Below are 24,709 nucleotides of genomic sequence, written 5' to 3'. Positions count from 1 at the left end.
TGTAACAGAAATGTAACAGAAATGTAATAGAAATGTAACAGAAATGTAACAGAAATGTAATAGAAATGTAATAGAAATGTAATAGAAATGTAACAGAAATGTAATAGAAATGTAACAGAAATGTAATAGAAATGTAACAGAAATGTAATAGAAATGTAATGAAATGTAAAGCACAAGGGGATTTCTGTTCATGAGACTTCATCCTGAACGTGTCGAGTTCAAACTTCAGATTTGAAGAAACTGATTCAAATTCGATTGTTTTTGTTGAAGCAAATCAAAAATCAGCACAATTCTTTTTCAATATCACTTAAAAACAGTTAAAAACTCAAAATCTGTGTGACTTTTTGTTTGTACTCTTGTATACTTTTAAGAAGATTTGTATGTGATACTTTTAGTTTCACCCTTTGTTCTCGTATCTGTACTTTTAAATGTATTTATATCATATACATTTACACACGCTTTATTTACGAAATGTTTCCTTTTCTGTAAATACTGGTGTTCTATCAAGTGATAATCAAGTTCCAAATAAAACCACTTAAAATGAAGTTTTTGCTTTGTTTGCATTGTATAAACTGTTTAATATTAACGGCCCCGATGATGTAACGAGATAATCTGTTACGCTCTATCACCATCGTCATGGAGACTGAAGAAGCAGCAGAACAAACTGAAGAAGCAGCAGAACAGACTGAAGAAGCAGCAGAACAGACTGAAGAAGCAGCAGAACAAACTGAAGAAGCAGCAGAACAGACTGAAGAAGCAGCAGAACAAACTGAAGAAGCAGCAGAACAAACTGAAGAAGCAGCAGAACAAACTGAAGAAGCAGCAGAACAAACTGAAGAAGCAGCAGAACAAACTGAAGAAGCAGCAGAACAGACTGAAGAAGCAGCAGAACAGACTGAAGAAGCAGCAGAACAGACTGAAGAAGCAGCAGAACAGAGGAAACTTTAAAGTGATTAAACTGAAGCTAAAGCAGCTTCCACTTTGTCTGAGATGAAGGTTCTGGAAAAGTGAAAAGCAGAGTTCACGGTTCCTGCTTCTAAATGAAGTGTTGATGTCACAGTCTTGTTACTGAACAAACTCAATATGAGATCATTCTTTTGACATGTTCTGCTCTTCATGTAGTGATAAAGTGAGGTCATCGTGTCGTGTTCAGACTTTATTACACCTGTGTTTTTACTCTTCCCGACACATTTCCACATGTTTATTTACATTTCTGATCATGAGAAAAGCTGCTGAAGCTTAACTCACTTCCTTTGTCGCTTTTCTTTGGAAAAATGACCTCCAAAAGTGGCGCAGTGAGACTTTGACTTGTGACGCGCTCTACCACAAACCCACTCCCAGAATGCATTGCGTCAATAATGCATCAAATAATGTTGATGTATATAATGTAAAGAATAAATATTTATAACAAACTATGAAATATAAAATCATTTCAACTATATATTTTAGTAATATTAGTAACAGACTTAATTTGTTTTTATAGTCGCGAATCCTTTAAAGGTTTTACAATAAAATGTCTGTTTTATTTCAATATGTGCGACATAGTAGAATTAAGATTCTGAATAGGCTCGGTAGATACAAGGGGGAGTTTCTGTTGAAACAAACAACTCTTTCTACTTCAGGAAGGCTCCTCCCAATGGGCGGGTCTTACCACAGAACAGTATTAATATCGGAGTTCTCGACCTAAATTCTGTTATTGACAATGACTCTTGGATGAGAGTCAAAACGTCTATTTTTTCAAACTGAGTCCAGATGAAACAACTGAAGCTTTTTCTACTATGGAACACGCCTGGACCAATGAGGGATTACACCGACATATTTCCAAGAATTTTGGGCCTAAAACCTTGGATTTAGTTCGGGAACTCGAATCTGTAGCCAGGAAACTAGCAGACAACAGGAATCACTTGAGGTTCAATCTTAGATGCAGACAGAACAATATGATCCCGAAGAGCCTGCAGATCAAATCACCGGTCAGAGGACACAGAGCAGAGAAGATTTGGAGAAGGAGCCTTATGCAGATGCTCAGTGAAAGGATCCAGGAAAACAACGTCAGAATTGATAAATTGAAAGGCAGAACAGGAACTTTACAGGAGAAATTAACCAGCATACTCCCTGAAGAAGCTTTCAAAAGAGTCCTGGATTTTACACAGACAGCACAAGAAGCACAGCACAGGAAGAGCAAAGAACGCCAAATCAAGAAGTTCAACATTCTTTTGAACAAAAAGAATGCAGGTGAGGTCGAGCTAGACATTAGGACTGAGACAGACAAATTAGCGACCAGCAAAAACAATTGGATTAAGAACCAGATCGTGTTCTGACACAGGCAGAAAAGGAGGTGCTCTCTAAAGGTCTCAACTTTTCTGTCACCTCTAAACACATCCCTACAGAGGACTACATCACAGCCACTGAAACGGCAATTAGAAACAACAAAACGACTGAATCGGAGGCTGCAGACCAGAGGTTACGAGTCACAGCGACCCTGAAGAGTGCCAAACCACCTCCTTCAAATATCACATCTGAAGAGAGAAGAGCACTTTCAGCACTGGAAAAAGATCACAGCATCAACATCCTCCAGCAGACAGGGGGCGCTGCACTGTGATTCTCAACGCAGCTGATTACGAAGCCAAAGTCCACACCCTCCTCGAGGACACGCCCACATACGAGCGCTTGAAAAGAGATCCGACCAGTGGCTACAAGAAGAAAGTGATAGACTGTTTACAAAGGCTGGAAAAAGAGGAAGCGATAGACCGGCCTCTGTATTACAGACTGTATCCTGGTGAAGCCATGCCTTGCATTTATGGCCTTCCAAAAATACACAAAAAGGAGGTTCCACTCAGACCCATAGTGTGCAGCACAGATTCCATCACTTACAATGTGGCCAAGCATTTAACAACTATATTGGCTCCGCTTGTGGGGAATTCGGAACATCATGTGGAAAACACGCACAACTTTGTGGATAAAGTGAAACATCTCCAACTGGACCCAGATGACCTCATGGTTTCATATGATGTTGTGTCCCTGTTCACCTGCATCTGACCTCTGACCTCTGATGCAGTAGCAGCGGTGAGGATCAGACTGCAGGAAGACACCACCTACAGGAAAGGACCAAACTGACACCTGAACACATATGTAAACTGTTGGACATCTGTCTGAACACCACTTACTTTCAATTCCGGGGACATTTTTACAGACAGATTCATGGCTGTGCCATGGGCTCGCCCGTCTCTCCCATAGTGGCCAACCTGTACATGGAGCACTTTGAGAAGAAGGCACTGGCCTCATTCTCAGGCTCCGCCCCAAAACTGTGGCTCCGCTATGTCGATGATACTTTTGTAACAATCAAGAAACAAGAGGTGGAAACCTTCTCTGATCACATCAATGCTGTGGACCCACATATCAGGTTTACAAGAGAAGACGCTAAGGAGAATCGCTTGGCCTTTCTTGATTGTTCCACGATCAGAGGAGAGGACGGGAAACTCCAAATAGAAGTATATAGGAAACCTACACACACGGACCAGTATCTGCTCTTTGGTTCCAACCACCCACTACAGCACAAGCTGGGTGTGATCAGAACCTTACAACACAGAGCTCAAGGTGTGCCCACCAGCTCAGAGGGCAAGAAGAAAGAGGAAAAACATGTGTGAAATGCCCTCTCAGCCTGTGGTTACCCCGCTTGGGCTCTCAACAGAGTGAAGAGAACCAAGAAGCAGGACAAAAGGGAAACTGAACAGAGAAGGAAGGGTGTTTCTATCCCTTATGTCTCTGGCCTGTCGGAAAAACTGCAGAGAATTTTTAGACAACACGAAGTCCCTGTTTATTTTAAACCAGGAAACACTTTAAGACAAAAACTGGTTCACCCTAAGGACAAGTTGCCGACTCAAAAACAGAGCAATGTAGTTTATTCGATCCAATGCAGTGAAGAAAGCTGTAAAGAACGGTACATAGGTGAGACGAAACAGCCTCTACACAAGAGGCTCTATCAGCACAGAAGAAATACTAGTTCAGGACCTCAGAGTGCCGTGCATCTCCATCTTGAAGCCTCTAATCACTCGTTTGAAGACGGTGAGGTGAAGGTTTTAAGCAGGAGAAAAGATGGTTTGAAAGAGGAGTCAAGGAAGCTATTTTTGTTAAAAAAGAAAGACCTTCTTTAAACAGAAATGGAGGGCTAAGATTCAATCTTCCTGGTATTTATAATGGGTTACTGAACCCCTGGAAAGGTAGAGGACCAGGACCAGGACATTTAGATGTTAATCAGGTACTCAGGGTGGTTGAGCCAGGGTCTCACTAAGACAAAGAGGATTCTAATAGCCCATTAAAATTCTGAATAGGCTCGGTAGATACAAGGGGGAGTTTCTGTTGAAACAAACAACTCTTTCTACTTCAGGAAGGCTCCTCCCAATGGGCGGGTCTTACCACAGAACAGTATTAATATCGGAGTTCTCGACCTAAATTCTGTTATTGACAATGACTCTTGGATGAGAGTCGAAACGTCTATTTTTTCAAACTGAGTCCAGATGAAACAACTGAAGCTTTTTCTACTATGGAACACGCCTGGACGAATGAGGGATTACACCGACAATATGTGCGACGTTTATAAGGTCACATGAGCAGCAGATGTTATACAGGACGTTACCTAGCAACCATTTTATAAACAAGGGCCTAATCCATTTAAATAACACAATAGTTACCAGTATAACTTGACAAATGCTAATCATTCACTTTTAACACTTTTTTTGTTATGTCTCTTATTTATGACAATAATTCTGTTTTAGAACTCAGCTCTACTTCATTTTCAACTTTTATTAAAAACAATCTTCACAAACTGCATCTTGACTAATGTAAAACCGTGATAAATATTTACAACATGAACAATCCAACCAAACTAAGTCATAATTATATGATTTTAAAAACCTATCATGTGCTCCGTTACATTTGGATCAAGCTTATTTTATTTTTTAACCAGCATTTCAATCATGCACTATTACTTATACATTAAAGATGTCTCATTAAGACTTGAACTGCAAACAGGAAACTCACCCTCAGTTCTGTTAAATACTTCACTATTATACACACTTATATTAATACATTTAACAGTTCCCGTGTTCTTTGTGGCTTTGAGAACTGCTGTAGAAAATGCACATTGGCTTATTTTCTGTGAACTTCTGAGACGTTGTATTAAAACAGTAGAATTCTCTCATTGGAACGCATCAGAACGAGTCGTTTTCTGGATCAAAAACACTCTTTTGTGCTCGTTCTACCGCTGTCACCTACAAACCAGAACAAATCTTCTTCTGTCCAACTTTTCTGCTCAGAGTTTCCCATAGAGACGTTAATGCTCTGCCCGGAATGTTCCACAGTGCGGCATTAAACGTCTTGCATTGATTCAATTCATGCTGCACATTACTGGTCACTGTGAGCGCCTCTCCACAGATCTGACCGGTTTATACTGTGGAACATTCTCTGCAAAGCAATACAAAAAAAACATTTACATTTTGTTTTGGGAATAATTCAAAAAGTGGTGTAAAACTCTGAACTTTGTCCAGTTGTAAATTCTGCGTTTGCTTGTTGTGCACAGCCGCCCGCTCAGAGCCGCTCAGAGCCGCGCAGAGCCGCTCAGAGCACAATAAATCCAATAAAAGTGTAAATCTGGCGACTCAGTGGATTTGACTGTGAATTGCTTCCCGGTGCGAGAGGACTTTCTGTCCTATCAGTGTGTTTTGTGAAGCATTGGATGAAACACCACAGGCCACTGTCCCTGATGAAACCACCAGCTCCGTGTCGTCAGCTTAAAGAATATACTTCTCTGTAATAAGGAATATAGTGGAATACTTTGATGCAATGCAGATGATTTTAAATATTGAATTGTGGTTCAGCAATAAAGAAAGAAACATTTATAGATTTGTCCAAATGAAACTAAACCACATTAGTTCAGTTTGTGTTGTGATTTAATAAACTTTTTATGGATCTTGGTTGTGTTTTTGGAGATATGTGATTCAAGTAAATGTAATTCTGTTTAAACAACGTGCAGTCATCATACACGGTCTTCTTTTAACAGATAAAATGTGATTATAACTCTTAGCAATATTAAGGCCTGCACTATAATGCTGCAAATAAGATTAATGAAGCACTTATCAGCATTGGGTCAGTGTCACATTAAAGGTTTATTATCTAATCATCTGTAATGTTTTCATCATTTGAGGCTCAAACGACATCGATCTGAGACTGAATGAAAGGGACACTTCCTCCTCCTCTTTTATGAGCTTTAACCATGTGTTATTTCATTATTATCTAACTCACAGCTGAGTAATACTGTCTCGGGTGCTCAGAAAATGTGTTTTCACCTACCCCCTATATCCTCCCACCTCTACTCACTTGAAACCATGTCCAGCCCTGTCTTGTATTTTTTAATATTATACATTTTTATGTCTTTGAATATGAATTGTGTTTCTTTTTTAGTTAAAAAAACAAGAATATAAATGTCACTTTTTTAAACAATAAAACACGTGGACGCAAATTTAGACCTGTTTCTATTATTAACCCGATTTGAATCAATATTGCGATCAACAATCAATAAAAGTTAAACCAAATGTATGCATGTGTTTAAAATGAATACCCAAGATAACGCAACAGGCCATCGTTTCTCCTTCTTATCTGTGCAGCATATTCACGTTTGTATCTTCAGCATAACATTTAAAGTTAATGTCATGCTGATAACGTAATACAAGTAATATGACAAATTGTGAGAAATCAAAGCAGATTTAACAGTAAAAATGGTCATAATTGTTCTGTAAGTTTAGGCGACTCGAATGTGCAATGTTCAGGTCTGACTCCAGGTGGCGCCATTGCACTTCCACTGCACATTCCCATCACAAACAGATAAAAACAGTCATAGTCTTCATATTGTATACTTTTTTCCCCTGCAATGTCTGTACAAACCTGTGGGTGGAGCCATTGAGCCCTTAAAACATGAGTTATATCTCAATATAATTCACTTTAAACATTTGTATTTTAAACATATTTAACTTTCATCTTATATTCCATTGTGCTATTATCAATATGGTAATTTCCTCAGACTTTTCCCTCCTAAATTTAGCCCCTGGTTGCCATGCGCGTGTTCCTGTGATCTCTGAAGACACCAGGAATGCAATCTTGTTCGACATTTCTATTTTGCGTTGATGATATGCGAGTCAATGACGATATAATGTGCAGAGGGAGCGAGGCGGCCGCTTATGACTCCTCCTATTGTCAGCTGCATTTCCTGTGGTTTTCATTCACAGCCCGAGGAAATTTGGCCTTTAGCGCGCCTCATTTTTCTTGTCAAGAAGCCAAAGATTTTCTGTCAGAATTCTCCTTGATCGCCGCTGGAAGAGTGTGAGCGCGATGGCTGATTAAGACTTCAATTCAGTCTAGGCTGTGAAGGACGCGAGGCCCCAGTGATTGTCCAATACATTTTATCTTATTATTGAAAACACCATTTTAATTACTCATCATCCCGGTACCTTCTGTGTAACCAATTAGAATGAAAATAGCCACAGACGTGCGTCATTGTCCTTCGATGACAGCTGGGGGGGGGGGATTCAAAGCCATCTCAAAGTGAATAATTCTTTTGTTGTGTCTTTTGTTCTGGGCCGGGAGCAGAGCCAGCGAGTGTACGTCGCCTCAGAGCTTCCTTGCCTGATTTTGTTGCCAGAAAAAGTAGGAGTTAAATAAGCTTTTGGGAGATAAATCGGGATGAGCGAACACAAAAGTGAATTGTGGGTAAATCCTGTGTGGGAGCAGGCTGTTGTTGAACTATAAACCAATGGCTCTGTTTCCCGTGGACAATGTGCAGTGGCAAAGTAAAGCTTCACGGTGAGGCGTCTGGTTCAATCCCCGGAGCATGTGGAGTGTCGTGCGTGGAGTTTGCATGTTCTGCTCGTGTCAGGACAGGTTCCAGGTGATACTGAAGAACACAGCAAAGTCGACCTGAAAAACATTTCTATTTATGACTTTGTTTGGAGGAATAGTCCCTGTGGTAAATGTTTAGCACAGTTTTACAGCAGAAAAGTGGCAATTAGTGATTAAAAATGTAAAATGACAGAAAGCGCTGAGTCCCTCTGTGATGTCATCAATAAGCGACAATCCGTCCAAAATAAAGAGACAATTTACAGCAAATGACACACTTTTTCGACAGTTTAAACAATCATTTCACAAAAAGAATGGTATAATCAGGTATTATTATCAGTCAAACCATAATGAGGTAGAATTACATACGACGGCTGCTCGAGTCCAACCAGGAAGTAACATTATAAACATCACCAGAACGGTCAAACGGTCAAACGGGGGAAACATAGGCAACGGTTTATGTCAAATGTTCACTATGTTTTGGTGCAATGTGTATTATTACTGTCATGTGCCCTTTAACTGGAGCTGCTCAATAATATAATAATATAATAATATATTCTGTTTATTCACAGGATTCAGCTTCAACTGAGGACTTTTCCCCATTAAAATGGCAGAAATGATTTGATCGACGCTGTTCTCCTTTAGTAGTGAGTGGCTATGCTCCAAATTGTGCCTGTTTTTAATTACAACGATGTTGTAATTGAAACGGACCATTATTACCGTTAAAATGTAATTACTCTGCTCTCTTTAAGCCTTTGAGGATATTCTCTCCAATAACCAGCACGTGTTTGCTTGTATCTACATCGACGTGACTGTATTCTGACAGACGCACGCCGCAGAGACGTTCAGATCATCTCCACCTGTGTGCAAATTGCATAGTGAGCAATGTTCTGCTACTTTTTATAGTCTCCTCTGGCAGGACTGACTCAACAGGCCTGACGATATGTCAAGCGACAGTAGCTGCATCACACGCATCAATGTAACCACCTGACTACGGGCTATAAGTGACTCAGAGCCTCTCATTTCACATGCGAATACCCCTCTTTCTCTGCTGCGCCTCTATTAAAATATCAATATTAAAATGAACAGATCAGGTCAATATTTGATGAATTGAACAATGCAGCTTTCAGGACTCGGAATCAATATTTCAGAAAAGAAAGTACATGTTTCATAACTTAAGCTTTTGAAAGCCCAGGTGCATTATTCATCTCGGTTACAAGCGTGGTGTGAAAAGTGACAGTTTGGGTATGTGTTTATTAAACAGAGTGGAGGTGATGGCTGTACAGTGAGCTCTGATTCCACTGGTCTGTCACACACTTTCCCGCTCACACGTCACATAACGGCACAGGGAGAATCCACTGTTGGTTCTTATGGTCAAATATCTTCATTGTTATTTGTCCGATTGAAATGAAACTGAAACAAAGTCAAAGTTAAACATTCAACACATGAAACGTAACAAAAGCTGTGTAAGAGTTCCTGCAGTGCGCTCGGCCTCCGCAGCAGTGAAAAGACTGTAAAGTATTGCATTTAGTGAAGATGCGCCTCAAGTGTTGAACAGAAGTTTACAACATGAATAAATGTACCTCAGAGCTGTCCCCGCGCCTCAGATATGACTCGTAAAGGGGCTGTACCCAATGTCAAATGAGTTTTGCCTCGGCACAGACATTGTAAAAGCTGCTCCTGAGGTCAAAATAAAACCGCTGTGTGCTGTCTGCATCTAATTATCCTCTGCGAACGAGGAAGTATCGCTGGTACTCGTTGATGTTAGCGGTGACATCTGAAGGTTGTGAAGTCCACGAGGATAAAACGACGTGACGAGTTCTGTTTAACTGTTGACCAAAGTAATTAAATCATTTTAATGTGTTTATTTTATACATTTATGTTTGAATGCATTTTGGTTGTAAGCACTTTAAATTCAGTTGTTTTAATTATGCATCGCGCTTTACAAATAATTTTGATTGATTGACAGAGGAACAATTTGGATTGTTGCAAAACATCTATTTTCCACATATTTAAATCAGGTACAGCACCTTTAAAAAAAGATCATCAGTTGTGCAGTTCTATATTATATTATTTTTAGGTTGTAAAGCTTCATTCATTCCTCTGCCGTGGAAACACACGACGAGAACACAACTTGATAATAATAATAATAATAATAATAATAATAATAATAATAATAATAATAATAATAACAGAGCATCATTCAGAGCTGGTTGAGTGATTGTTGAGCGGTGAAAATGTCTCTCAGTTTGTGCTTGTCCTGTGTTTACGGCGGTCGCTGTCCGTCACACGCCGCAGAGCGCTGTCACATGTACAACGCCATGGACACACTCGGCGTAATGGGATGTATTTTTGCCTCTTGCTTGTCTCTCTAAAAATCTAAAAATCTGGGCATCTCCTGCTCCTTGTGCTCAGTTTGTTTGGCGTCTTCGGCGTTGGAATCCTCCGCCTGTTGCCGCTCCTTCTGCCGCTCTCGGATGATCTCCACAAGCTTCTGAAACTTCTCATTTAGCTCCTCCATCCCTCCTCCTCCCTCCGTCGCCTCCTCCTCCTCCTCCGTGTTCCCATTGTCCTTTTCTCCACTGCTTTCCAGCGAGCTCAGCGACTCCGCCCTCGAGTCCCGCCCCTCGAACTCGTACGTCTGCAGCGAATCGTACGGCGGCTGGGACAGGTCAAAAGTTACGTGGTTGAGGCGCACGTTGAGCAGCTCTTCCATGTGCAGCGGCTCAGGTTTGGCCGGTCTGTGGGTGTTATTTGTGAGCGCGCCTCCAGGTAAAGGCTGCGTGTCCTTGTACATGTTCAGCAGTGGAACTCGCCCGGCGTACAGCCCACTGCCGCTCACGTTAGTCCCGTTCACCGCTTTGCTGTTGGAACTCAGGGACCCCACGATGCTGTACGTGTCTGATTTGGGGTAAGCGACGGTGGGAGTTCCGTTGGAGAAATGTTGCTCTAAAATAGAGGAGATGGAGGAGTCGGTGTCGAACTCGTCAATGGTGCAGCTGGTGCTGATCTGCGTTTGGGACGAGCTGGGTCGGCCTTCGGGCGGGTTTGAAGAGGAGCTGGTGTGACTCTGGTAGGACGACTCATTGGGGTCGCAGTAGGGCGCGCTCACACTGTTAGGCATTGCTGTCGTTTCTGCTTCTGCGGTCTGGAAGAGGAACAACACATTATTAAGGCTGCATGATATGTAATAAATGATTGTTTTTGAATGAATGAACACAATAATCTGCAGACAAAGAATTCATATTTTCTGATCTGTTCCTGTGTTACAAGGATTGTGATAATCAAGTTCCAGGCGGTGTGGACCTTAAACCTATGGCCCAAATGAGTCGCCTGACCAGCCAGTTCCTCCCACATTCTGTTCAAATGCAGAAGGGTCTGGAATCGGACCATTGGGGCGTCAAAAAAACTATTTAGATTTACAGAGTTTAGTGCGTGGCTTGTTGACTCATCAGAGCGTTTCTCAGTTTGTGTTATCTTTATTTTTCCCTCATAAACCACAATGTGTGTTAAGACATAAACGGACAATGCGTTTGTCTGATTGGTTCATCCGCCTGTCAATCACTCCCTGTGGCACTTGGAGCGACTGGGCTGGATTCCAGACCAAAACGTCTTTGCAAATTATGTTCAAAGCGTGTGGTCTTGGTCAGAATGAGGCCCTCGGGCCACTTCTTGTTGGCCCTCAGACCTCTTTGTGAATTGGCTCAAATGACCATAAGTAGTACTTTCCACATAAACATTTATAGAATATGAAGGTTACAAGGCTGAATAAGCTGTGATTGCCCAGTTTCACCTCTGTAAAATGCACATGTCTGATTTGTTCACCGTGTTGACCTTCATGTGTGGCCCGAGCACAGTTTGTTTTATGCTTCAAATGCAGTGCTCCATGAAAAAAAGGTTGTTTTAACAATGGGTTTAATCAAAGAGCTGTTATAGATATAATAGAGTCTCATTAATCCACTTTCAACACGGCTGTGCTTTACTCTGATTGTCAATTATATGCTTACATCATTCTAATCAAGAGGTCTATAGCATATATATTAAAGAAATGATAATCCTGTCATCCTGTTGTTGTGATGTTGAGGTTTTCTTGTACTTTGAAAACAGCATTTCTGATTCAATAACTGTACAATATTTCCCATCTACTTTCCTAAAATCTGCATTGCCGCCACAAATTGTTTGTTCACTCTTAAACCGAGCACATGTCGAAACATATCCTTAATTATGAAGCGTTTATTTACACCCACTGTGCAGGCAGCCGTATGTCAGCTAATCTGGTACTTACCGCCCTCTGGCTCATGGACTCATAAACATGCAAAAACACAACATCCTGCCCTTTGGGAGTCAAAGCAGGATGACACAACAGTGACATCATTCTGTCCTCCACTCGCTGCACAACCTGCAATGGAAAAGCTCCCCGTTTTCAAATGTAGTTTTTATAAGATATTTTAAAGAAATTGAGCTGAATCTTAATGTTTATTTTATTTTATATCACTAAAAATGTGATGTGTGGTTTAGATTGAAACAAGTCAAGAAAGAAATAAAAATGGTTTACGCCTGGGAAATGGCAAAAACGACAATGCACGTAATGAAAAGCTGAGGGAACATTTTGAGAGGTGTTGAAATGAAAGCGCTGGACCCAGAGCGGCGCTTCATCTCTGTGGTGTGTGGGCTGTGCTCCGCTGAGCCGCCCTAAAGTGATCTTAATTTCATTTCACAGTGAAAGCCATAAATGTAATTTAGAAGTCAATGTGTTGGTGTATTTTCTCTTTGGCGTTCCATCCCACATGTTGCATTTGTATTATGGGCAAAACTGGTCAGTTATGGAATTCCTCTTTCTGTTCCTTGTTGAAGTTCTGCTGAAGATGGTTAATACATCTGTTTTTTAGATCTGCAAAATCTGAGGTATTATTAATACAACATGTAATAATGTAATATAGAATAATCTAATCACTATAAGTTTAATAATAATGTTTTTTTTCTTCTAAAATTTGTTTAAAAAAAATAAAGACATCTTTCAAACAAGGAAATGAAGTGATATTTCAGAACTTTAGTGGTTAAGTTTCTGGCTGATCCACTTCATCATTCATTCATTTTTGTGAGATACTTGAACCTGAAATAAACTAAATTTAAATGTTTCAATATTTACCACAACCTTTACATATCCAACAATCTGAGTAGAAGTTCATGAGATAAACACAGGATAAAGCCTCTTGGATGTGTCCTGACTTTTAGGGAAACACTGGCTCTTAATAAGAGTCATTATTTCAAATCCTGAGTCAAGAACAGGCAGGTATAAGTTCATGTACATTCGCTTCAGTCAGATGTATAAATAAATAAGTGCAGTACTTTACCAGTCTGACCGTGGCCGGCTCCTTCCCTTCACTTTTCCTCTCCTCGGTGCTCTTCCCCTCGCTGCCCTCTTTGTTCTGGCTCTGCTCCATCGTGTGCTCTGCTTCGTAAATAGTGGAGTTTATCTGTGGCGAGCGCAGCAGCGTCTCGAAGGTGCTGTGGTTCGGGATGACCAGTGAGTTCTGGAGCTGTCCCGCAGTGGTCAGCCCGGTGCTGAGTCCCGTGGTGAGTCCTGCAGGGGTGAACTGGGACAGCTGCAGCCCGGCCTCCAGAGGCCCGAGCGGGGGGTAATCCCGCAGCACAGGCAGGTTGTGGGGCAGGGTCTGGAGCCCGTAGCAGAAGCGTCCGTAGAGAGGAGCGGATCCCGGCCTCTGAGCGTCTGGGACGGGGCGAGGGGCACGACTCCAGCTGTACGTCCTTGCTCTGGGCGCTGTGGTCTGGGTGTACCATCTGTGCCACAAGGACACATGTCAACACAAACAGCATGCAAGAGAAAGAATGATATTAAAATAGTCATATCAAGTTGTTTCAGAATTTATCAGTCAAAATGTGACGATAAACACAAACATATTATTCAAGTTTGGTGGATTCGGCAAATATTTCTTATTGCTGAAAAAAGACAACGTCATTACAACCCCCAGTGAATAACTGGTGATATGTTGTGAGTATTACAATGTGAGACTCAGGTAAACCTGTATAAACTCTCTGAACTCAGTGTTTACAGGGACAGATCCAAAGAGATCCAGTGGCTCTAAAGAAGAGACACAAACTCCTGCTGGAGCAGCTGAAGATCCAGTAGAATAAAAGAGATCTTAAGTGTATTTGGATTCATACTTTAGGGATAAGTATAAGAAGCTCTATACTTTCTTTGACAAATATGTTAGTATTCAGTATTCCCTTATTTTCATCTTTTAGTCCAATGAGAGGTCTGATTAGCATAGCTCACTAAACATGCACGATTCCTCCAACATGGGCAAATGAATTCAAAAACACCTCCTCCATGTTTCATGAGGACTTACAGTATGTTGTAGAGTAAATGGGAGAAGCCCGTGAGTTGTAAGACGCAGCCTGAGTTCTAACGCAGGAGAAGTTTATGGAGTCGCAGTGCAATGTTCCTCTGAAGAGCTGAGCTGGCAGGATTTGCAGAAATGCTACTCCTCGATCAACTTGACCAGTACAATGACCATAAATAATGCTCTGCCCAGTATACAACAAACATTATGTACTTTTTTACTGTTGCTTACTGTTGTCACTTTCCAGTGACAGAACAAACTCTACAATATTCAGGCCCATCTCTCCCAGCTCCACTTGACCACTGACCACTCACATGTTCCTGTTGTTGTTCTGAATGTGCTGTATGCGGTGCATGCTCTGCAGCGCCGTGATGTCAAAGGCGGCGGTGTCGGCCTCCCCTCCCCCCTCGTCGTCGTAGGAGATGATGTTTTCCCTCACATCGTCCTCCTCAAAGGGAGAGTGGGAGTCCCGCTTCTGATGGCGCAGGGACACAGACAGGGCACAGACCACTGAGGGGCAGATTTAAAGAAGCCACACGACAACACGGATCAACCTCAACTTCAATGTGACAGTCACAGTCGCCCCGGACACGACAAGAAACAATTAGTATTCATGTTCACTTCTGCTCAGAGCGTTTTGTAAAGTTTGAAATCAGCTTCCAGTTTAAATGTGTCCATGCGATGCAAATGTACTTGTTATGGATATTTATTCATCTATAACTGTTTATTCATCTATAACTGTTTATTCATCTATAACTGTTTATTCATCTATAACTGTTTATTCATCTATAACTGTTTATTCATCTATAACTGTTTATTCATCTATAACTGTAACCTGTGGGGAAGCAACTATTCATTGACTAATTGTGACTAGTCGACTATAAAAAACAATATATTATAATAGTCGTAATTTGGTAATTGTTTTCTGGACAGTGCAACATTATTAAAACAAAATGTAGAAAAGAACAAAGAATTTCTCAATATTCTCGATCTAGAAGCATCAGTCACTGTATTTCAACCTTTATTTGGTTGTTAATGAATTTAACGATTCGCAATGTACAATAGAAATAATTGCTTAAATAGTCGAGTAATTATTAATTAGTCGATTATTAAAACATTCGTTAGTTGCAGCCCTTGTAAACGATCAGAGCATATTTGTAGTGTAAGTCAAATGAATATGTAATAAAAAAACTGAAGATTTGGCCATTGTGAGTTATTTAATGTCTCTTATTTCTTTCTAAATGTTTTTTCACATTAAGTTAAATTCAGTATTTGTCAATTTCAATAATTGTTGCTTTTTTATATTCACTTCTGATCATATTTAGCAGCAGCCGTCACATAAACGGTACAAACCGAGTAAAGTGGTGACACACGCCAGCATGGCCAGCAGAGTGACCAGACTGAAGATGAGCGAGGGCGAGGCGGACGGGACGGGCAGACACACGGCGTGCCTCTCCCACCGCCTGTCCCTCTGGCGCCCCCTGTCTTCGGTCTGCATGCCCCCTCGCAGGCACGGGCAGACGGTCACGGTGACGGTGCCAGTGTTGGTCAGGCCGGACGCTCCGTCACGCAGCACCACTGGCACGTACATGGCGAGCGAGGCCGAGGAGAAGCCAGGCAGGGGCTCCAGGGCCGACTGGAGCACCAGGCTAGCTGTCGCACCTGATCACGAGTCAAAAATACAACATTAAACACACGCCAGGCGCAAAGTGACAAAGTGACATTTGTGGCTGGAGTCAAGCGTGACAAAGGCCGAGACAAGTGCAAATCCACTGCATGACCAACAGCGGTTTATGTGTTTATGGATTCTGACTAAAAATGTCAGGGAGAGACACCAGGAATGTCTATATACTATATTTTACATCTGACTGAACAGTTACATTAAAATACACACCTACTGGCCTGAGAAAAGATGTTTGGTTCTTACTTGGACATGCTACACGATTCTTAAAACGATATGAATAAATAACTTTAGATGGAAGCACTGGTTTCTTGATCCATAACTGAGCTGTTTTCTGAAAACCTCTTTTTCTAAAAGACCAGAAGTCATGAAACACACATAAACACATGAAACACACATAAACACATGAAACACTCATAAACACATGAAACACACATAAACACATGAAACACACATAAACACATGAAACACACACAAACACATGAAACACTCATAAACACATGAAACACTCATAAACACATGAAACACTCATAAACACATGAAACACTCATAAACACATGAAACACTCATAAACACATGAAACACTCATAAACACATGAAACACACACAAACACATGAAACACTCATAAACACATGAAACACTCATAAACACATGAAACACTCATAAACACATGAAACACACATAAACACATGAAACACTCATAAACACATGAAACACACATAAACACATGAAACACTCATAAACACATGAAACACACATAAACACATGAAACACACATAAACACATGAAACACACATAAACACATGAAACACACATAAACACATGAAACACACATAAACACATGAAACACACATAAACACATGAAACACTCATAAACACATGGAACACACATAAACACATGAAACACTCATAAACACATGAAACACACATAAACACATGAAACACTCATAAACACATGAAACACACATAAACACATGAAACACTCATAAACACATGAAACACACATAAACACATGAAACACACATAAACACATGAAACACTCATAAACACATGAAACACACATAAACACATGAAACACTCATAAACACATGAAACACTCATAAACACATGAAACACACATAAACACATGAAACACTCATAAACACATGAAACACACATAAACACATGAAACACTCATAAACACATGAAACACACATAAACACATGAAACACTCATAAACACATGAAACACTCATAAACACATGAAACACTCATAAACACATGAAACACACATAAACACATGAAACACTCATAAACACATGAAACACACATAAACACATGAAACACACATAAACACATGAAACACACATAAACACATGAAACACACATAAACACATGAAACACTCATAAACACATGAAACACTCATAAACACATGAAACACTCATAAACACATGAAACACACATAAACACATGAAACACACATAAACACATGAAACACTCATAAACACATGAAACACTCATAAACACATGAAACACTCATAAACACATGAAACACACATAAACACATGAAACACACATAAACACATGAAACACTCATAAACACATGAAACACACATAAACACATGAAACACACATAAACACATGAAACACACATAAACACATGAAACACTCATAAACACATGAAACACACATAAACACATGAAACACACATAAACACATGAAACACTCATAAACACATGAAACACACATAAACACATGAAACACACATAAACACAAACACTCATAAACACATGAAACACTCATAAACACATGAAACACTCATAAACACATGAAACACTCATAAACACATGAAACACTCATAAACACATGAAACACACATAAACACATGAAACACACATAAACACATGAAACACACATAAACACATGAAACACTCATAAACACATGAAACACTCATAAACACATGAAACACACATAAACACATGAAACACACATAAACACATGAAACACACATAAACACATGAAACACTCATAAACACATGAAACACTCAAACACATGAAACACTCATAAACACATGAAACACACATAAACACATGAAACACTCATAAACACATGAAACACTCATAAACACATGAAACACACATAAACACATGAAACACTCATAAACACATGAAACACACATAAACACATGAAACACTCATAAACACATGAAACACACATAAACACATGAAACACACATAAACACATGAAACACACATAAACACATGAAACACACATAAACACATGAAACACTCATAAACACATGAAACACTCATAAACACATGAAACACTCATAAACACATGAAACACACATAAACACATGAAACACACATAAACACATGAAACACTCATAAACACATGAAACACATAAACACATGAAACACACATAAACACATGAAACACACATAAACACATGAAACACTCATAAACACATGAAACACACATAAACACATGAAACACACATAAACACATGAAACACTCATAAACACATGAAACACACATAAACACATGAAACACTCATAAACACATGAAACACACATAAACACATGAAACACTCATAAACACATGAAACACACATAAACACATGAAACACACATAAACACATGAAACACACATAAACACATGAAACACTCATAAACACATGAAACACTCATAAACACATGAAACACTCATAAACACATGAAACACTCATAAACACACGAAACACTCATAAACACATGAAACACTCATAAACACATGAAACACTCATAAACACACGAAACACTCATAAACACATGAAACACTCATAAACACATGAAACACACATAAACACATGAAACACACATAAACACATGAAACACTCATAAACACATGAAACACTCATAAACACATGAAACACACATAAACACATGAAACACTCATAAACACATGAAACACACATAAACACATGAAACACTCATAAACACATGAAACACTCATAAACACATGAAATACTCATAAACACATGAAACACACATAAACACATGAAACACTCATAAACACATGAAACACTCATAAACACATGAAACACTCATAAACACATGAAACACTCATAAACACATGAAACACACATAAACACATGAAACACACATAAACACATGAAACACACATAAACACATGAAACACACATAAACACATGAAACACACATAAACACATGAAACACTCATAAACACATGAAACACACATAAACATATGAAACACACATAAACACATGAAACACTCATAAACACATGAAACACTCATAAACACATGAAACACACATAAACACATGAAACACACATAAACACATGAAACACTCATAAACACATGAAACACTCATAAACACATGAAACACACATAAACACATGAAACACTCATAAACACATGAAACACACATAAACACATGAAACACTCATAAACACATGAAACACACATAAACACATGAAACACTCATAAACACATGAAACACACATAAACACATGAAACACTCATAAACACATGAAACACACATAAACACATGAAACACACATAAACACATGAAACACTCATAAACACATGAAACACACATAAACACATGAAACACTCATAAACACATGAAACACTCATAAACACATGAAACACTCATAAACACATGAAACACTCATAAACACATGAAACACTCATAAACACATGAAACACTCATAAACACATGAAACACACATAAACACATGAAACACTCAAAAACACATGAAACACTCATAAACACATGAAACACACATAAACACATGAAACACTCATAAACACATGAAACACTCATAAACACATGAAACACTCATAAACACATGAAACACTCATAAACACATGAAACACACATAAACACATGAAACACACATAAACACATGAAACACACATAAACACATGAAACACTCATAAACACATGAAACACTCATAAACACATGAAACACACATAAACACATGAAACACTCATAAACACATGAAACACTCATAAACACATGAAACACTCATAAACACATGAAACACATTTCATGTTTGGTGTCAAATAAAAAGATGATGGTGAGTTACCTCCCGACTCTTTGATGGACAGGTTGAGGGCGGAGCCGGACTCTGGAGCGATGCTGAAGTGGATGGGAATGTCCTGACCCCCCTGGTCCCGGTCAATGGCCCGCAGAACCTGGACCACCTGAACATGAAGACAAGAGAAAAGTTAAGTTATAAGTCATTAGACATATTCTGTGGTACATCTCAAAATGTATGCGAGTCCCATTTGCTCCAGCATTTTTTTGTGATTGTGGAGACAGTTTTTTTTTCTCTTATATTTTTGAAAGTTATTTTTGAAAATTGAAGAGCCGAAAATCAAAGAAGAAAATGTTCTTTCCTCTTTGCAATGAAACCTTTGGCTTTCATAACGGGTCGATTCACATCCAATGATGCCGTTGGTCACAGAGCACCAAGAATGGTCTTTTCTATTTACTCTGTAATTAATTAGACACTAAACAACTTTCAAATCCATCTTGTCTGTCTCCACCTTAATGCGCTCTATGAAGGCCATATTAGCATTGTAAATAAAGTAAGAGCTAAAAGCTGTTGTGTGCACAGGGCTAAGTGAAGAGAGGACATCACTTATTTCTACTCGCATACATTTGATGCCAAAAACACTGCACTTCATTAAGTGTAGAAAATAATATATTCAGATATATCAGAAATAAACAGAGGGCAAATATTACCCGTAATGGGATTTATGCATCAAGTTATGTGAATTGCCTCAGTCAGGACCTGCCATTTACTGATTTGAAGATTATTTGCTATTTGACAAATGGCTGAATTTAGCAAACAAGAACTCAAAACACATGAAGTCTTCTTCACCCAGACCCTCACACAGAAACTATCAGTATAATCACTGGAGTTCAGTGGGACTAAACACAGATTTTACTCTGGAATAATCGTGTCCTTTACACAACTCTATAATGTAACACTTAGCGACAAACAAAGTCAAACAAAACACTGTTGGTTTAATTGATCAAGTCATGCTAAAAATATTATTATTAGGCCCGAGCGCCACAAGCTGGCGAGAGGCCTATTAATCTCGTAAGGCCGTGCGAAGCACGGCTGCGAAAGTTCGCGGTCGTCATCCCCATATAAAGCACTCATTTGCGCTAAGTAGCTCACGAATACGTTCCCCATCTCTTGCATGTTCCGTGCATATAAGCATGTAATGCAAAAATTGAACATTATTACTGTATAGAGGGCCAAAAACACAAAGTGGGCGGAGCCCACTCAAAATTAACGAAAGTACCCGTCAGTGACCAGGGACCCACACCATGAGGTAGGAAAGTGCGAGCGCTTTCCGAAAATGTATAGTTCATGATATTTGAAAAATGGGAAACATTGTTTTCGCATCGGAATATTATTCTTTCTTTCTTTCTTTCTTTCTTCTTCTTCTTCTTGGGACCAACCCCCCTATTTTTCACCCAGTGAACATTGACGAAAAGTCACAAAAATTAGCACACCTCTAAAAATCGTGCCTCTCTACATTCTGGCTATTTCCTTTTTCTAAAATTAAAAAAAATTGGCGCGTCAGCGCCCCCAAATGTACCAAAAATGCATTGAGAGATGGGAAATGACCCAAAAAAAATCTGATCGTAGAATCATGAAATTTGGCGCAGGGGTAGATGGTGACAAGAGAAGTAAAAAATATTATTGCGGCAACGCCGTCCGCCCAACCACATGTCGGCCATATTGCTTCAAAAATGGCTAAGCATGACTCGGGAGTTTTTCCAAACGTCGTACTTTTACGAACTCCTCCCAGGGCGTTGGCCCTAAAAAGCTGAAATTTGGTGAAAATGGTGCTGAGGAGTGGGACATTAAAAGTTATTCAAATGACATTGACCCTGTCACGGTCTCTGAGCGGCGAAGCCGCAAACTGTAGCTAGAATTTCAGAAATCTCCCAAATTTAACATTTCTGCCGTTTGCGCAGATAAAGTCTGAATTGCGTCAAATTAGAATCAGTTGTTAAACTCTTTGCCCTAAACCTACTTGAAGTGAAATAAATTCATTTGGCGCCACAGCGCCCCCTACAGATTTTATATGGATGTTAAATGTTTAGTTTTGCGAAATTATATGAAATTTGACATAAAACTCAATTTTAGCATCCCCATCAAAAAAGTCAATGAGACCCATGTCATAATTGTTATGGTTTTGCCGTAGCGATGACTGAAACCTCCCATGTTATTCCAATGGGGAAATCGCCAGAACATGTTTACACTTTATACTTTCACAAACTCCTCCCCCTCAGGGCGTCAGCCCTATTAACCTGAAATTTGGTGAGACTCATCTTCAGGACCATCAAAAGTTATCCAATTTTTTATTCAAAAAGTCACGGTGTCTGTGGGGCAAAGCCGCACATTTTGCCAAGAATTCGAAATAAAATAGCTTTTTGATGGTAAAACAAAGGGGAGAAGATGAGTCAGCGTCACAGATTCAGCAGTAGGCGTAATAAAAGGACCTCTTGCGACGTGGCGGCGTAGCGGCGTGGCGAGGGCCGATCATTATTTTTAGGCCCGAGCCCCAGCAGGGCGGAGGGCCTATTGCTCCCGCAACGCTGCCTTCGGCAGCGTTGCAACTGTCTGACCAAACATGCGGGCGCAGCCCGCATGTTTGGTACCCCGTCGCCCCTGGCAAGTACAGTGAACTAGCCCATGCCGAAGGCATGGATCATGCATACTTACTCCTGCTATGACAGAAATAGTCAACAATTAGTGAATGGGCGTAGCCCATTCACAAATTGTTGACAACAGCAGCGCGAAGCGCTGCATTCCTCCAAGAACCCTCCTGGCATCGTCCCGTACGCGAGAATCCATGCCGCAGGCATGGGCCATGCTTGTATCTGCTCAAATCAATGGAAGTCTATGGGGAGTGGGCGGGGCATCCCGACGGAATAGGGAGTGACGAGCGCGTAAGCGCTCGTAATGATGATTCCACCCCATGGCGGCATCGGGAAGGCTTAGAGCTTTCAAACGATGTATAATTAGTTGTTATAGTGGAAACGGCTATATTGTTTTTGCTAAAAATATTATTATTATTTTTCTTGTTCTTCATCGCTTTGAACTCTAATTTGACCCCCTGAACATGCTCAAAAACTCACCAAACTTTGCCCAAAATTCAGAATCGGCGAAAAATTTAGTTTTTTCGCCGATTCGCCACCGACAAAAGTCAAAATACATTGCGCCTATGGGAGACGCCCCGAGGTCAACTTTGTCGTAGAGCTACGAAATTCGGAACACACATTCCTCTCGTGAGGACAAAAAAAAAATATTATTGTGGCCACGCCCCCAGAATTACCCTATGCCCGCCATCTTCCTTTGAAAATGAAAACACGCTGTGTTAGCCATTTTGTTCACGTCAAACTTTGACGAACTCCTCCTAGGGCGTTTTGCCCACCGACTTCAAAATCGGCGGACGTCCTCTGGACAAGTGGGGCATCTAAAGTTATCCAATTTTTTGAGATACCTTTTACGGTCTGTGTGCGGCGCAGCCGCAAAGTTGGACAACTTATTTTGGGATATTGCAGATCTAAAAATTGTTCCCATTTGATCAAAACAAGTCCGATTAGGACCAAATTTGAATCAGTTGTTCAACTTTCTAGTTTGGACCAGTTTATGATGACAAAATTGAAATGGGCGCGATAGCGCCCCCTACAGAGTGACCTTTAAATTAACATTGAAGGTCAAAAATTAGTTTTACCAAAATTTTCTAAACTTTACCCAAAATTCTATTTTGGCGTCGCGATCAAAAAAGCCAATCAGACAAATGCCTTAATTTTTACGGCGTAGTCGTAGCGATGACATAAACCTCCCATGTTATCCCTATGGGAAAACCGCTAAATCTCTCGAATATCCACATTTTTATGTTTTACACTTTAACGAAGTCCTCCTAGTGCGTTTTGCCCACCGACCTCAAAATCGGTGTACGTCCTCTAGATAAGTGGGGCATCTAAAGTTATCCAAATTTTAAGGATAGCTTTTACGGTCTCTGCGCGACGGAGCCGCAAACGTTTCCCAGAATTCTGACTATTTGGCCTTCAGAGTGGCCTATAAACAATAGAGTTTTTCCAAATGACATGATATTTTGAACAAAATTCTAATTTGCCATCCTGATCACAAAAGTATGAGAGCCAAAGTCATATTTTGTACGGCGTAACCGTAGCGATGACAGAAACATCCCATGTTATCCTTATGGGAAAATCATAGAATTGCTCAAATCACCACATTTTTACGCTTCACACTTTAACGAACTCCTCCTAGGGCGATTGTCCGATCAAGTTCATATTTGGAGAATATCATCTACACAAGCGGGGCATCAAAACTTATCCATATTTTGATTCTAAGTGCTACGGTCTCTGTGTGGCGGACCCGCAAATATATGTCAGAAATGGGAAAACAGCGAAATCTCTGAAATGTTCACATTTACGCTTCACACTTTAACAAACTCCTCCGTGGGCAATAGCTCGATCAAGCTCTACTTTGGGAAAAATCATCTACACAAGCGCGGCATCAAAAGTTATCCATATTTATATTCTAAGTGCTACGGTCTCTGTGCGGCGGCGCAGCAAATTTGACTGACACTTGTGTTGATTTGCACTGGATTGGCCATGTCAATTGTGTCGCCGTCTGTCAAGTTCTTTTTTTATTCAACACACAATAAGGGCGCCATCTTTATCAAGTCGAAAGCGCAGAGTCGGAAGGCCGGCGGCCCGCGAGGGCCGT

General features: G+C 40.1%; 1 protein-coding gene across 2 annotated transcripts in view; it reads right to left on the bottom strand.

Moving 5' to 3' along the window:
• Positions 1-10,214: 10,214 nt before the first annotated feature.
• Positions 10,215-24,709, bottom strand: part of LOC140353983 (cadherin-24-like) — a 52,881-nt gene continuing 38,386 nt past the window's right edge. The window contains exons 9-13 of one of the 2 annotated variants that reach the window (XM_072438784.1): positions 20,009-20,126; positions 15,603-15,911; positions 14,564-14,759; positions 13,239-13,686; positions 10,215-11,032 (exon numbers count right to left, since the gene is read on the bottom strand). In XM_072438784.1, the coding sequence (XP_072294885.1) occupies positions 10,256-11,032; positions 13,239-13,686; positions 14,564-14,759; positions 15,603-15,911; positions 20,009-20,126 (1,848 nt within the window). In that variant the 3' untranslated portion in view covers positions 10,215-10,255. The remainder of the gene's footprint in view (positions 11,033-13,238; positions 13,687-14,563; positions 14,760-15,602; positions 15,912-20,008; positions 20,127-24,709) is intronic. The other variant, XM_072438785.1, reaches the window with a different exon arrangement.

Source organism: Eucyclogobius newberryi, unplaced genomic scaffold (genome assembly GCF_026437365.1).
Source record: "Eucyclogobius newberryi isolate DKJ021-1_F unplaced genomic scaffold, fEucNew1.0.hap1 SCAF_9, whole genome shotgun sequence".
Classification (NCBI taxonomy): domain Eukaryota; kingdom Metazoa; phylum Chordata; class Actinopteri; order Gobiiformes; family Gobiidae; genus Eucyclogobius; species Eucyclogobius newberryi.
The sequence above is the reverse complement of the archived record's forward strand: the minus strand, read 5'-3'. Positions and strand labels throughout refer to the sequence as shown.